General features: G+C 33.4%; 3 protein-coding genes and 1 long non-coding RNA gene across 7 annotated transcripts; 2 read left to right on the top strand and 2 right to left on the bottom strand.

Moving 5' to 3' along the window:
* The first annotated feature begins 1,192 nt into the window (after positions 1-1,192).
* Positions 1,193-2,212, top strand: LOC147658038 (uncharacterized). The gene is made up of 2 exons (XR_015291325.1): positions 1,193-1,323; positions 1,744-2,212. It is a non-coding gene; the product is annotated as an uncharacterized LOC147658038 (long non-coding RNA).
* Positions 2,213-2,338: 126 nt separating this feature from the next.
* On the bottom strand, positions 2,339-4,332 carry Arpc4 (Actin-related protein 2/3 complex, subunit 4). The gene is made up of 5 exons (XM_003691754.3): positions 4,182-4,332; positions 3,809-4,118; positions 3,175-3,501; positions 2,916-3,086; positions 2,339-2,846 (listed from the first exon to the last, which is right to left on the bottom strand). The coding sequence occupies exons 2-5, from the start codon at positions 3,809-3,811 to the stop codon at positions 2,841-2,843; spliced, it is 507 nt and encodes a 168-aa protein (XP_003691802.1). The 5' UTR covers positions 3,812-4,118; positions 4,182-4,332; the 3' UTR covers positions 2,339-2,840.
* A 225-nt stretch (positions 4,333-4,557) lies between these two features.
* On the top strand, positions 4,558-7,054 carry LOC100865062 (uncharacterized). Of its 4 annotated transcripts, none has more exons than XM_012483850.2 (6): positions 4,558-4,714; positions 4,779-4,827; positions 4,894-5,065; positions 5,164-5,250; positions 5,325-5,559; positions 5,659-7,054. In XM_012483850.2, exons 1-6 carry the CDS (start codon positions 4,639-4,641, stop codon positions 6,807-6,809), a joined length of 1,770 nt encoding a protein of 589 aa, XP_012339304.1. In that variant the 5' UTR covers positions 4,558-4,638; the 3' UTR covers positions 6,810-7,054. The 4 variants fall into 4 exon arrangements, with proteins under 4 accessions (XP_012339304.1, XP_086761350.1, XP_031771173.1 ...); XM_086905224.1 differs by having other exon boundaries at positions 4,563-4,714; positions 4,782-4,827; XM_031915313.2 differs by having other exon boundaries at positions 4,566-4,714; positions 5,325-7,054.
* Positions 6,901-15,221, bottom strand: LOC100865185 (uncharacterized). Its single transcript, XM_031915312.2, is given in 9 exon segments — positions 6,901-7,305; positions 7,382-7,501; positions 7,630-8,610; positions 8,613-13,750; positions 13,835-13,882; positions 13,955-14,212; positions 14,296-14,487; positions 14,572-14,768; positions 14,922-15,221. Coding segments are annotated over 9 exon segments (7,044 nt in total). The 5' UTR covers positions 14,942-15,221; the 3' UTR covers positions 6,901-7,215.
* Between the last annotated feature and the right edge of the window lie 298 nt (positions 15,222-15,519).

Here is a 15,519-nt window from a genome sequence, read left to right as displayed (position 1 = left end):
TGAGGTTTTGGGTTGGAGAGATGAAGAATATGGAGGAGAAATGAACCCTTTGCGGTGTTTGTGTTTGGGGGCCCGGAATCGAGATCTTCAAACGGTTGTGTTTGAAGAGAATTAATGTGATGAGGAATAATAATAATATGAATTACTTCGATAATTTATTATTTGATATGGAATAAACAGGTATAGTGGCAAAGATTATATACAGCTGTAAAATCAGCTGTAATAGGTGCGAATAAATGTGTTACTCGGGCATTTTAAATAAAATTGTTTAGATTAATTGATGTAATCCTGTTCGAAATTTTGACTGTTACTTTTTCAACGGGCCACGTTTGGGTAGAAGCTGGTAGAAGAGGGATCGCAAGTGGAACGAGATTAACTGGTTGGACTAAGTGGTGATGAAATATTCGGGGGAGAAAGTAGTGGGGACAGTTTAAGTGGAATAAGTAAGTGTATGGTAGATCTATACAGTAGTAGTGCAAAGAAAGTGGTGAATAAATTCTAATTAGGAATAGATTTATCTAGTTGAGTGATTTATGGTTGAACAAGTGTAAATTATATTCGAGATAGAATGGATTAAAGATTTAGCAAGGAAACTCGCGTGGAATAATTTTAATTGGAATAATCTTAGTTCAGAAGTCGGATTAAAACAGAGTTTCCAAAGTGCTTAAAAACATTTAGAGAAGATAGGAGAACGGCGTTAAGTAGAACGAGTCTATCAAGTCGGTCTGATCGCTGAATTTTTCTAATAGCATTTCGAAAGGATCACGGAATAAAAAATATAACGAATAATAAAAATATTTTTAAAAAAATCATTATACAAGCTATTTTACACTTCTTTTTTTACGTTTATCGATAATATTCTCTTATCAATTGATTCAAACCGTTTTATATCATTCGATCGAAACGAAGAAACAAATAGGATTGAGAAGAAAGAGAAAGGACAATGGATCTAGGAGAAGGAACGGTGGATAAAGCTAAGAAGACCCGTAATTCGTAAGCCTCTATTTATCCGGCTCGTTTCTACCTGTTATTCTACCTCGACCCTCTTCTTCGCCAGCTATCTACAGCCGCTGCTTCTCCTCGGCCTCTCTCTCTTTTTGCACCGTATATTTTTGGGCGCTCGTTAGGAATTAGGCAGTCTCTTCTACTTATACTTCCTCCCCTTTCTCCACAGTGGGAAACGAGGGATGTTCGAGAGGATCAACGTCGACTAGAACTTCAGTTGCAGCATACAGGCGGAAACGACACACCCCACGTAAAGCGGAAGTTTGTCAACAATCTTCCACCCCTGCCACTCCTAGACAATAGCTAGGAATACTAGCGGTAATCTCGAAATCACGACCAACGGGAAACGAGATTACGTGCCCCCTTTAAAACTACCCAACGCAGGGGAAAAGTTCGTAACTAACCGCGAGACGACACGGCTTAAAAGTTTACACCCCCCTTACCGGAAAATTCGGAGACTGGAATCCCTCGTTCGCCGGCTTTTTGAAAAGATCGTTATAAGCTTTGGCTGGCTGCAAGATTCTTTTTTTTCCTCTTCTTCTAATATACGGGATTTTATCTCTTTCTGAGAACTTTTTGCGACTCTCATGATCTTTCTATGACGCTTTCCAAATATTTGAATATTACGTTCGGTATCTTGTTGTTCTTCGTTTTCAATCTCGTTGGATATCAGTCGTTCGATGTTAAATTGTTAAACGTTAATTCTTGAGAAATGAATCGTCACTTTTTATGACGAAGGAAGGAGGAAAGATCGCGATGACTGGAAAACTCGTGAACTGCTACTGGTATCGTTGAGCGAATGAATGGTCACCATTGGGCCACCCTTCCTCGTAGAAAGAGTGGAGAGCCATGAACGTGATGGATCCCACAGTTCGAAAGGGCCCGCGTTCCTTGTCCAACGCGTTGCGAACTTCAAGGCGTTTTTCAAATGGAATGGTAAAATATTTTTAAAAAAAAGAAAACTATTTTGATCGATTCAATAAACAATTTCTTAGAAACTTGATCAATTTTTTTCAAATAGAATATAATACGTGATTTAATACATATTAAAATACATCATTTGTGTCTAAATTAAGTAGAAAAAAAAAAAATTTATGGTTAACATAATTATAAATATAATATTGTTAAAACTGAAATTTGTATGGATCGACATTGGAACTTAAAAGTGTGATAAAAATTTATTTGGAATTAAAAACTTAATGATTAAAAATGACTGAAATAATGTATAATTGCACTTAAAAGTACCTGAAGTTGAAGGACCAATATTAAAATGGTAGGAGGACTTAATCTTCAGGATGCTTAAGGTACAGGGGGGCCTGATTCATGTCCTGGCGATGGTTCTTCTCGTTTATTTGTATTTACATTAGTATTAAATCAATATGGTTACAGTGATTCGTAAGATAAATAGAACTTTATAAATGCAAAAGGAATTGCACGCTTTACTTCTATACCACCAGTTTCAATTTCCTCTTTTTAAGGAAAAGAAACGCACGAATTGCGAAATATATTCGCGATTATCATACGAGGGGCTGCGCGTGCTGAATTTAATACCGTTATGGTACTTACATGTACATCAGACTTGTTATTCGTTACACACACAGCTGAATGACAGTGATTAATCGAAAAATGTATTCGAATGAACTTTTTTTCATGATTGGACAACAATGGGAATTGGCATGTTTGGATTAAGGAGCGTTTAGAGTCAATTTGAGAGATTAATCTGTTAAAATTTCATCTGGTTGCATATTAACCAGCTTGATTCATGGGCACTGTTATTTTTAGTGACCTGGCATTTGTGATTATTGCTATGTTGCTAACACATTGTGTCCATAAAGTTAAAACTGGAATGGAAAAAAATATTTTAGCAATTGTATTATATCTTCTCATATTTATATCATGCGTATACTAACCCTTTTTAAAAATTCTTCTGCACAAATGCGAGCTCTTGCATTCATAGATAATTTCATCTCACTGATCTCTCTGTCAATTTCTTCCATGAAATAAATCACAAAATCTACAATCTTGTGTTTGTACATTTGTTCTACATGGATGTTTGTAATTAAAAAACTAATATCATAACCCTGTGATAAGTAAATATTATAAATATTAATTATTTCTTTCCCTTTTTCTTTTTTTTATTATTATTTAATAATATGATAAAATATTTACCTCTATTGGCTTTCTCCTGAGAATAATGAAGTGTTCTGCTCTCATCGTCATGAATCTTGTGAAATTATGACATAGAAGCTTTTCTAGGTCATCAGCCTGCTTCACAGCAATGCTTATTCTCATACTATTTATACTGGACTCAATCAATACTTTTTCTTTATCATTTCTGCTTATTAATATTGGTGTCAAAAGAAGTTCCTTACTAGCTCGCACTTCAACTTCTGGTTTATTGTGTTTCTCAACTATTTGAGAGGAGAAATTCTCCAAACACATAGCAGCAGTAAGCGTTCTTCTCACTGCTGCCAGATAAGGTTTCAGCGTTCCCGACTGCAATAAAAACATTAAAAATAAATAATTTAAAACATTATTAAGAAATTCGAATGTAATTATTAACGCATAGTCCAAATTTAGGTTTTTCGTCAGTGAATATTCGTCATTTTGTTCACTATAAAGTTGTTATTTTAATTAATTAATCCGTAATATATATTTACAAAAGAGAAGAAAATATATTGAATATTAAACGAAAATTTGTTACATGGATTTTCAATTTGACTGATAAAGGATTTTATCTTTTCGAGACACATAAATTAGACACATATAACCTATTTCTCAGATATTAAAAAATAATACTTACCATCTTTCTTAGAAGCTATGAATAACTTGTATTTTGATCGAAATCAATCAATTTAAAAACGAAACACGTGAAAACATTACGTTCTGTTGGTTGGGCTGAAAAGGGGTTGGGTTCAGCCGGTTCAATTTCAACGGCGTGGGGCGTGTTCCGAAGTTCACTGATAAGGAAGACGACCCAGTTATTTGTGTCTCTTTTCAACACACGAACTCTGATTGAATCGAACGAAGAATCTATCAACGAGTTTGACCGAATTTAGAACGCATCTTGCGAAAGAATCATCGCGATGTTTTTTACACATACGTCTGCATTCCTGCAACGTGCGTAATTAAATGTGATAAATGATGACTATTGTGAAATTCTGTTCAATACAAACATTTAAATATTTTTACTAATAATCAAACAACTATTGTTCTTTTAATACGATTACGAAGAGAATTAGAAAAATTTTTTATATTTTTTATTTTTTAATTACAACGTTTTTTCTCACTTAGAATATTAACACATAGCAGTAAATAACTGTGACTGATCCAATCACGTGACAATCTTATTTAAATCACTAGATTTCAAAAATAGAAACATTATTTATTGATAAAACTAAGATTCTAAAAATTGATGTTTTTATTAAAAGATTTGTTAATGATAACAACTGGTAACTCTATATAAAAAAAAAATTTATGTTTTTCGTTAAATAAAGGAATTAAATTCCCAGATTGAATTTACGCTCTCTGGTGCAGCTCATAGAAATCAACATCTCGATATTGTATATGATCACCAAATGCAGTGTGACGAAATTTTCATAATAAGATTAAACACATTGAATCATATGCACGATGGTTGTTTGTAAATATTATCTACAAGGGAATTGTCGATTTGGACAGTATTGTCAATTTGATCATATAAATTTTGGTAAGAAATAAAAATATTATTTATATTTTTTTAAACATTTAACATTAAAACGTTTGTTCTATAGTAGGAAATAATACCAAAGCTGATTCTTACAATGATGACGAATATTTGGCGTAAGTACAATAAATTTTTTTGATAATAAATATGGGATATTCGATTAATTTTTATTTTAAAACAAGGGTATTGGTTGCGAAAGAAATACTTATCGCGGAAAAAGGAGGACAATGGTTATTATCATGTTTTGCACCGATTAAAGAAAAACCATGCATTCCTGGCATGGAAGACTTGTCACCAGAAGAAGTACGATGGGAAATGTATAAAGCCCAAAGCTCTGGAATGGTAGAGCAAGCAGTTAGTATCACATATATATATATATATATATATTCTTTTTCTATTAAGATATTATTATGAGTTCTTTTAATATGTGCATATTTATATGTTTCTTTCAGAAATTACATTTTCAACAATTATGTAGAGATATGAAAGCAAAAAGGGAAGCTTTTAAAAATCCTACCCGTGAAACATTAACCAAACTTGTATGTAAAATTATATAAGTAATTGATAAGTCTTTGTTATAATTTAAAGTATTCTTTTTTTTTTTTTTTTCTAGAAAGAAATTTTAGGAACAGGTCATAAAAATACCAGGAATGATAATACATCTGGAAAATCCTCCAGTTTTGCTTTTGCAACTCCTCAACTTGGACATCCAAGCAGTACTCCATCCTCTTCTGTATTTGGAAACAAAACATTTGGAAGTCAAAACAATCCATTTAGTGGAGGTTTCACTTCCACCAGTAATACATCAATCTTTGGGAAAACAACCACGACTTCAAATCCTGTATTTGGTAGTACCCCAACTTTTAGCAGTAATTTAGGAGTGTTTGGTGGTGGTACCAACACTAATTCTATTTTTGGAATTACAAACACTTCTACATTTAATATAGGACAAAACACGCAGACTTTTGGCTCATCTGGTTCAATTTTCGGTGGCGGAGCTTCCCAGCCCGTTTTTGGGCAGCCCAGCATATTTGGAACATCCAATCAAGTGAACAATGTTTTCGCCAGGCAAACATCTCAGGCATCCACATCGGTATTCAATAGTGGAGCAACTTCTTCTTCCTCTCTATTCAATAGCACTTCCTCTCAATCTAATGCTTCTATATTCACTGGAGCTAAAACCTCTACTGCTAATCCGTTTGGCGGTTCCTCAAATTTACAGACTACCAACTCCATGTTTGGAGTTACTCCATCCTCAAGAACTTTTAGTTCGGGAATATTCTCACAATCTGAAACACCTGCTTTTGGAGGAGCACCAGTTTTTGGCGGTTCGGCAACCTTTGGAAATAATTCTGGTTCTATATTCGGCGAGAAACCGACATTTGGAAGTTCTGGCGGTATATTTGGTGGATCCAATACTACAACACCCGCTTTTAGTACCGCACAACCTACAAATGCTTTTGGCATTACCACTTCTACACCTTCTGTGAACATGTTCGGAAATACTCAGGGTACTACACCCGCCATTTCCACTTCTACTGCATCACCATTTGGTATAACGCCTTCGACGACTGCTAGTCCCTTTGCTACCGCGACCTCACAATTTGAAACAAATAGTACGGCAGCTTTCTCAAAGTCTACATTCGGAATAACTACGGGAACTGCCAGTGAAACTTTTCCTACAGCAGCTACATCTTCTAGTACAACATTTGGTACTCTAAATACCGGAGTTACTTTCGGAACACCTAGTACTACTACTCCATTCACATCATCTACATTTGGTGATATGAGCAATTCACCGTTTGGTTCCACAAATGTTACAAGTACAACTACAACCACGAATACCTTTACATCACAACAAATTACTTCGCCATTTGGTACTTTCGCGCAAAGTCAAACTTCTAATAGCGTGACGGCATCTACAAACGAACCATTTGGAAAACCATCTTTCACTGCAACGTTGACAGCAATTGTTATTGATGACAGCGTTTATTCGTTAGATAATCAATTAACAGCTGAGGAAAAGAGTATGTTCTTGGCAGAGAAATTTAGTTTCGGAAAAATTCCATTGAAACCACCTACAAAAGACATTAGGTAATAAAACAAAGAGGTTGGTTTAATGGGGAATATGTGCTGTGATATTTGTTTCCTGTATTCATGTACAATTAAGATAGAAAGATTGCAAAGGATTGTAGTAATAAATAATATATATTTGCCAACAATGTTCCAATTTTTATAAGATTCAATGAAATGCTCGTTTAGCAAATGAAACGCGAAAAACTAAACGACATTTCTAAATTGTAATGAAATATGTAATAAAGTATAGAATTTGCATCCTTATAATTCATTTGTTAACTTAACATTTTTAATAATCTTTATCAATCACCTTGTGCAATATAAAATCAAACATATCACAAATATATCAATTTTTTTTAATTTAATTAATTACACGATTATTTACATATTTACAACTATCGATTGGTTCTTCATTCATACTTACATTATTATACATTCTTGTAATGTATCACTCCAGGAGGAGGTGGAGGAGGAGGAGGAGGAGGAACGCTATTACCAAACTGACTTCCTTCTGATACCTGAAAACATTCCTGTTTTAATCTTAATTCACAGAATAGTTAAAGTAAAGATTTCGGTTATTAAAAAAAAAAAAACCTGTGGCAGATGACAGAGAGGATTTGTTGAATAATTGGTCCTTTGTGTATAAGCTGCAGATTGATTAGGTGGCTGTGATAAACCAGGTGGTATACCATTTGGTGGTTTATATCCAGTAATCTAGCAAATGAACTAAAATTATTCAATATTCTACAATAATTAATAAAATGTTAATTTCACTTTAATTGATATTTCAATAAAATATCACATTATAAAAAATTTAAATTAGAGTTATCAATACCACATACTTTGTCATTCATTTCTGGAAAAATGGTACTCAAATTGAAGTTAGTAAGACTTGTACCAGAAGGATGATGACTCATAGTCATATGATTGCTTGCCACAATTCCTCCCCTTGGCATGTTTGGATTCATTGGAAAACCAGCCGTAGGTACACCTTGAGGGCCAGATACCGACGGGGGAGGCGGTAAACCATTTACTGCTTTAGTATATACATTTGCCTGTGAGTGATTCTGATAAAGGGGGCTAGCATGTGGTGGTGGTGGTGGTGGTAAGAACGTAGTAGAGTGATGATAATCTTCTAGGGGTGAATTGATACCAGATAGAGGAAACTCTAAATTTTGCATAGTTCCATCGAGACCTTTTCTTTTTCCTTTCTTTGCATTCGTAGGATACGATCTTTTATCGCAATTTTGATGCTTTCCATAGTGTTGGTGATTCTTCGTGTTCGTATTTACATTTGAAGTCGAGGTGGTCACGGTAGAAGTTGATGAAGTGGTAACTGTCGAAGCAATTGTCACATTTGACAGAAGGAAAGCATTTGCTTCCATATAGTCAGTATTATCGTGTAATGGCATCATGTAGCTGGTAGGTGTATTCGATATGCTGGTTATAAAATTCGAAGTAGGGTAAATATTAGTATTAGAAGAATATGTATATGAATTAAAATTCTGGTTCACCATTTGTCCGTAACCACTGCCGTCGTCTGTATTTGAAAAATAATTAAGAGGCATGACCGCATCTGCAGTAGGTAGACTTGTTTGGAATTTATTCTGCGAATAATTCGTAGAAAATTTGATCGAAGCATGTTTATCTTGATTTGTATCATGCACACTGTTATTAGTTCCTATCAATGCCTCAGCAGTGTAATTGCTCTTACAATTCCTGCTTCTCCAATGAACATTATTTTGTTGGTATTTTTGTTGTTGTTGTTGTTGTTGTTGCTGCTGCTGCTGTTGTTGTTGTTGCTGCTGCTGCTGCTGTGTTGCTGATACCCTTGTTCAGAGAAAGTGTGTCCAGACGATTTTTGTTCCTCGTGTCTTTGATGCATTTGATCATTAGATGTTTGTTTCCGAATATCCATCTGCCTTTTACTATTACCTCTAGGACTTGTATTACTTTTTCTCTGATGTTTTCTAGCCTGTTGCTGTTGCTGTTGTTGCTGCTGTTGTTGCTGTTGATGAGTATGATGATGATGATGATGATGATGATGGTGATGATGCTGTTGATGATGTTGATGTGATTTCTCAGCTTTTTCATGTTCTACCAATTGACTCACAGAAAGAAAAGAAGATCCTGCTACTGGATGTTGAACAGCTTGATTATTCAACACAGTATGATAATCACGTCCTGTAACATTTCCATCTTTATCTTTGGTAGGATCTTTATTTTGATCAGATGGAATTCTTGAAGTTACTTGACCAAATAAAAAGCTCTGTTTCTCGGATATATTAGTACCTAAATCAAGATCACCGACCAAAGTTGGAAGACTTGAAGGAACAATATGTTGATCTATAGCCTTAACAGATTGAGTCTGCTCAACATGCACGCTTGATTTTGTAGGAGACCAAGGGAATGGTTGTTCCTCAGAATAGAATACTTCTGAAGTCCTTTTTGGTTCACTTTGTAGAACCGGTAAATTCGGAAAACCATGAGCTGCAACATCATAATTATTATAAAACTGATTTGGTGTCCCCTGATTGTAAGATGGCGTTTGAGCAAATAGATTATTTTGGCAGAAGTCCAATTCCTTTCCAATAGGTGGTAAAATAATATCGGTAATATTGGAATTATGCTTTATCTCTGGAGTCATCATCCAATTTACAGGTGCTCTAATTGCATGCTGCTGCTGATTTCCTTTCGATTTTGTATTCTGTTGTTGATTATGCTTCCCATCATTGTTATAAGTAACATTATCATGTTGAAGAGAAGGAATTTGTCCTTGGATTAAAGGTTGATACTTATTTTGATTTTGTTGTTGAGATTTGTCTGAATATTTAAAATTCGAGCTTGCATAAGTTTCAACAGGATACTTCATTTGAGAACTAACTTCAGGTAGATCAAAGTTTACTTGAGAATCATAATTAGACATTGGATAAATTGCTTTATCTTGTTTTGTTGTCATAGATTGATGATTTTTCTGTGCATGCTGTTGCGATTGCTGCTGTTCTACATTTGAATATTCATTTTGAATATATTCAGATTCCATTCCATATTTAGATTTGTTTTTATTTTCTGTACTATATTTGTTGTAATCATTATTGGAAGAAGACTGATTTTGCATACGAGTCTGTTTACCAGATGGAGGAATATTAGTTTGAATATTTCTAGTTTTAGAAGGATCCACAAAAGATTGTTTCTGTGCTTCCATTCCCGATTTCATTCTTGATTTGTCTATATTAGCCATAGTGGAATTCACAGAATAAACATCATTGGTCAATACATTGGAAAAATTTGTATTTTCTTTATGAAGGGGAACATAATTATAGTTTTCACATATTGTTTTTGCTTCAGTATTATCTGCCTGACTCGATCCCTGTTCAAATTGTACTAAATTATTGTTATTTCCTCCACCAACAGGGGAAAAAGTCGTCCAAGACAAAATACTGAAATTTGAAGAATTATGAGCAACAGTAGTCGTCGACTTCGCATGGTTTTCAGTAACCGTACTTTGCTCATAGTTAGATGTAGCCACGAAAGACGTTGATTGTTGTGAATAACGCGTAGCAGGAGTATTTTGAACGAGAGATTTATTGTTCATATTATTGGAAGAACTAGTACTGATTTTCTTTGTATCTTTATTAGAATATGTAGGATAATTTTGTGTCTCTTCTCTTTTATTTTGATAAATATTATCAGTATTTTGATTTAGAACATTTTGTTCTTGGCTAGTCATGGATTCTTTTACATTATAAGAAAATGTTTGAACGAATGGATCAACATCCATTTTTTTTGCAGAATTATAATTATTATCACGTCTATGATCTTGTGGTTCTTGAGTTTTTGATCTCAAAATATTATTTAACTTTGAATCTTGATCCACAACATTGTTATTTGAAGAATCAGACTCTTTATTTATCTTTGAATAACTGCGTTGATAATGATTTTCAGAATTTGATATTAAATCTTTTGAAGGATAATTTTGATTTCTGTTGGATGTACTTGCATTACTATTGGCTGTCGAATACGAATCTTTTCGAGACAGATTTTTATTTTGATCCACAGTATAATCACTATGAGTATTCTGAATAATATGATCTTTCTCATTAATAGTGAAACTTTGATGAGCATTCTGTTGAGTAGTTAGAACATGACTATCTTTGGGTTGTGATTCATAGACAGTTTGCATGGCTTGAGAAGAGAGAATTGGTAGAGTTGCATCTTTAGATTGCATTGGGTATTCCTGTTGAATACTTTGAGAAGAAGTGGGAAGAACTCTATCCATATGGCCAGTATAATTCAAACGATTATTAGGAGCAATGTTAGAATCCATTAGAGAATCTTTGCTGTGAATCCCATAAGTCAGACGAGAATTATGAGGTTCTTTATCTTTCATCTGAGAAGTATAATCTATTTGCATATTCTGTAATGGTAATGATGTAGTATTTGTAGTTGTATTGGTATTAGTCAAATGAGAAACCAAAGATGCTTGGGTTACATCAGGAACGATATTTTGATTTAATCCAGATGAATTTGTTTCTTGGATTGCTGAACTAGTACAAACATTTGGATTCTGTTGCAGATTGGTAATATTATTCTCGACGATTGTTGAGTAACTCGATAAAAAGTCTTGTGAAGTACTATATCGAACATTAGTATCACAAGTTGAAGTTTGTACAGAACAATTAGTTGAATTTGTCTTATTTGAAATTGAGACTGTATCTGTAATTTGAGAAGCAACAATATTTTCGTTGGTAGTAATTGCATTTCTTAGATTTGTTGAAAGCTGACTCTGACAATTTTCTCCCGTTTCTGAAGTACTAGTGATTGAAGTAGTACCTGAAGCATTTGAAATAGAATATAAAGTTGTGTGCGAGTAAGAGCTAGAAGATGCAGACTTTTCCAAAGATGATGCCAATACACCTTGAACAATCTTATAAGGTTCTTTGAGATGTTCGTCGTTTATAATTTTGGGCAATGCTTTCGTGGCTGTAGTACATTCTGCAGAGAGCATCATATTTGAAGTTACTGTTTCGTTCACGGAAGTATTTACCGCTTTTTTTTCCTCACACGTCATTTTTAAACGTTTTTCAGCGATAGAATGAGGTGGAGATGCTGTTTTGAACTTGAAACTATTAGGTTCCATTGCTCCAATTTGTAGAAGCATGGGTGGAGTTTGACTATGGTATTTAAAATCCTCTTTCATTTCTTCCTCCAAAACTTCTGTCTTACCATTTAGTGAAGATACTAATGGAAAAGCCATTAGGAATGCTGCTGTAGGAGATATAGATTCTGGATTATGTGAACTAGAAGGAACTTGAAGAGATGCAAATATATCATTTGAAAGATCAGAATGAAGACCATCAGTTCTGCTGCTAATTGGTACAAAAGAATTTTCCGTATTATATGAGAGTGACGTTTTTGATACTTCCTCCTTTGATGTCTTTGTTAATTTGGATTCATCTTCTACTATATTAACTGGAAGTAATGACGATGACGTTTGTGTGATGTCTGAATTTTGAATCGTAGTATTTGTTTCTGGTTTTAAAGTTGTTGTAGTATTTGTATCTAAATTTAGAATAATCTTATTACTTTCTAAGTTACTTGTTCCTTCAACAACCTCTGGCTCTTTTGATGCCACCGAATTCTGTAAAAGATTATCGAATTCTGTATCAAGATTACAAACTTCCTTTATTTTTTTAGATTCTACAGAATTTTCAATCTCTTCTACTTCCGTTAAAGATGATTTAGAATTAGAATTAGAGTGATCTATGCAGCTACTTGATTTTTCTAATGTACTATCAACAGGAATATTGAAATTAGTATTAGAATCTGAGATATTTTCATTAGAAGATTTTACTTGTTCTTCTGGGAAAGTAACAGATGATGTTGTGTCTGACGTATTTTGACTTTCTTTTGCTTCACATTGAATATTATTGGATGTCATGACATCTATTGGTTTTGAAGAATTAGAAACATCCTCCTGATTAGTACTAATAGTATTTAATAAAACAGAACATTGTACATTTGTTTCTTTATTTTCTTCTGATTGAATCAAAGGATGTATTTTATCCTGTTCTTCATTTGTATCCTCTCCTATCTTTTCTATTACATGCTTTAAGCTTTCAATAGATTTACAGGTTACAGTAAAGTCTGATTTTGATATAGGTACTGAATTCAGAATTATTGGACTTTGTTCATTATTTTCATTTCTTTTTCGTTTTTTATCAACAGATTCATCTATAGATCCTGTTTCTGTACTTGCGGGTCGTTTAAGTATAATTTTTTGTGCAAAATTTGTGTCTTCAACGGTTTTAATACTTTTTTCTTTGTCATTTTTGTCTTCAATAGTATCTGTAGATTGTTGATTTTTAGAATTTTTTGTATGATTCTTATTGATTTTCGATTTAATTTCCGTATCCTTCTTAGAACCATTTTCTTTAGATTTTTCTGCTTTTTCCTTATGAACCGCCGGAATAGGAACTTTATATGTCATCGTTGTCTTTGTAACTTCCTTACCCTTAGGCAGAATGCCTTTGTGACCGCCGATTTTTGTTGCATTGATTATATTCTTTACATTAGATGCCCAATTCTGCGAATCAACTACCATATTCGCACGAATACTAGGGACCGTATTGAGTGTAACCTTTTGAACTGTGTTAATCACAGCTTGATTGCAAATGGAGACAACTGGATTCTGCACACGATTTGTCAAAGATTGCATCACGATCATTTGATTCTGTTGACCATTACCGAGTATTATGGGATTCGCTGCTTGTTGCTGAGTATTTACAATTATATTCGACGTCATTGGAGTTACCAAAGGCATTAACTTACCACCAGATAATATAAGGGTATTTGGGGTCAGACTAGTTACGGAATTATTTATACATGATGTCAGTGATTTTTTCTCCTGTTTCCTCTTTGTTTTTCTTTTTATCTTTTTTTGAGATTCTACTTTTTCTAATGCTAGAAAAATATTTTATAATTTAAAGTGATGGAATAAAAAATTCCAATTTAAATCTATTAATATAATATCAATATTATATTTACCATTATTAGTTTTGCCATTTATTGAAGAAGTAACTGCTGCATCAGAATCTAATTAACAAAATAGTACAAGATATTTTCATATCTAAGACAAATTATGTTAAAATAAAAAGAAATAAATACCTGTGTTTGTTTGACAACATTCTACTGCTTTAGATCCTGTATCTAATACATCTGATACAGGATAAGCATCTGAGATATCATCATTGTTATTTACACAATTTACTTGATTCTCTTGATTCTCTATGGAATTATTCACATCCTTAGAAATATCGTTATTTTCAATTTTTTTGTTAGATGAATGAGAAGAAGTAACTGATTTTCTCTTAGAAGGCACTTTCAGTTCTACAGACTTTTCCCTCTTGCTTTCAGAATTTTTTACTAAAATCAAATATTTTTTATGAACATTTAAATTCAATAAAATTATTTTTCATTTGTTACATATACTTATTTAATATTTTTACTTTCTTCTATTTTATTGAAATATTTTTCTGCATCTTCTACATTAATTTTATTTGACCATTTTAAAGGAGATATCTTTTCAAGAGCTGGCTCTGCTGGAACAGATATACCAGCTTCTCGCAGAAGAGTAGACAATAATTGTGTACGAGAGAAAAGCTGGGTTACAAGTTTTTTGAGACGAGCCAATTCTTCTTCTGTAACCAAAAATATTTTAAAAGAAATAAAGAAAAAAAACTTAAATTTTGAAATTATGCTTATTGTCAAAGTTATTTGTTTACTATGTGCTTCTGATGCATGAGCCGAAAACAATTCTTCTGTACGGCTATGGAGGTCTTTGATGTACTTTGATGCGTGAATCAGGATGTCGACCTTGTTGCGTTTGCGACCCTCCTGATGCGGCGGCAGAAGGTCTGCCAGAGTTTTGAAGTAAGCGTTCATACGTTTTCTTCTGTCTCGCTCCCATGTTTTCGCTTTGCTGAGAATATGTCCACGTTAACGAGCGGACCGTTAATTTTTTTTTAATGAAAACACGTTTGTTCATTCTTGTTCCAGAGAAAAAGACGCGAAGAGAAGGGAAAATCTTGCTAATAAACTGGTCGAGGTTAGAAGCTGATTAATGGACACTTACGTGTTTTCTTTTCGAGGCATAATTTATCCTCTTGGCATCGTTTCGCGTGAAGAACGCGCCGCGGGAAGCGCTAATACGTCACTTGTAACTGACATTACACACATTCGTTGATTCCCATCGAATTTCTGACATTTCGACCCTCCAATTGTCTCAGTCGCGGAATACGCGAAATAAAAACTACCGACAGCTTCCGAAAACCATGGTAGTCATTTAAACCTGCCCGCCCTCTATCGATTTTTCTTTGTGTAGTCCTTATTTTCGTTACTGAAGTGGTAAGGTAGAAAATTATGAACTTTTCTTATCGATGCATGATATATCAAATCTTCATTTTCTTCATATGTTTAGAATTAGTACTATAGTTGATACAATTACATAAAAGATATTTTTAAAAAATAAAAAAAAATATACATAAAATAATTATTATAAATACTGTTTTTATATATTCAGAGTTAAAATTTAATTCTTCCTTAGTATTTTTTCAATATTCAAAATATAATTTTCAATAAACAAGACAAAAATAATAAATTTATTGAGTTATTTGTAGCAGTTTTAAACTAACGAAGAATTTTTTATTAGGCAATTTGGCCGGTCAGTAGCC

The sequence above is a fragment of the Apis florea genome, unplaced genomic scaffold (assembly GCF_048593485.1).
Source record: "Apis florea isolate Af1SG1 unplaced genomic scaffold, ASM4859348v1 contig_2411_pilon, whole genome shotgun sequence".
Classification (NCBI taxonomy): Eukaryota; Metazoa; Arthropoda; class Insecta; order Hymenoptera; family Apidae; genus Apis; species Apis florea.
The sequence above is the reverse complement of the archived record's forward strand: the minus strand, read 5'-3'. Positions and strand labels throughout refer to the sequence as shown.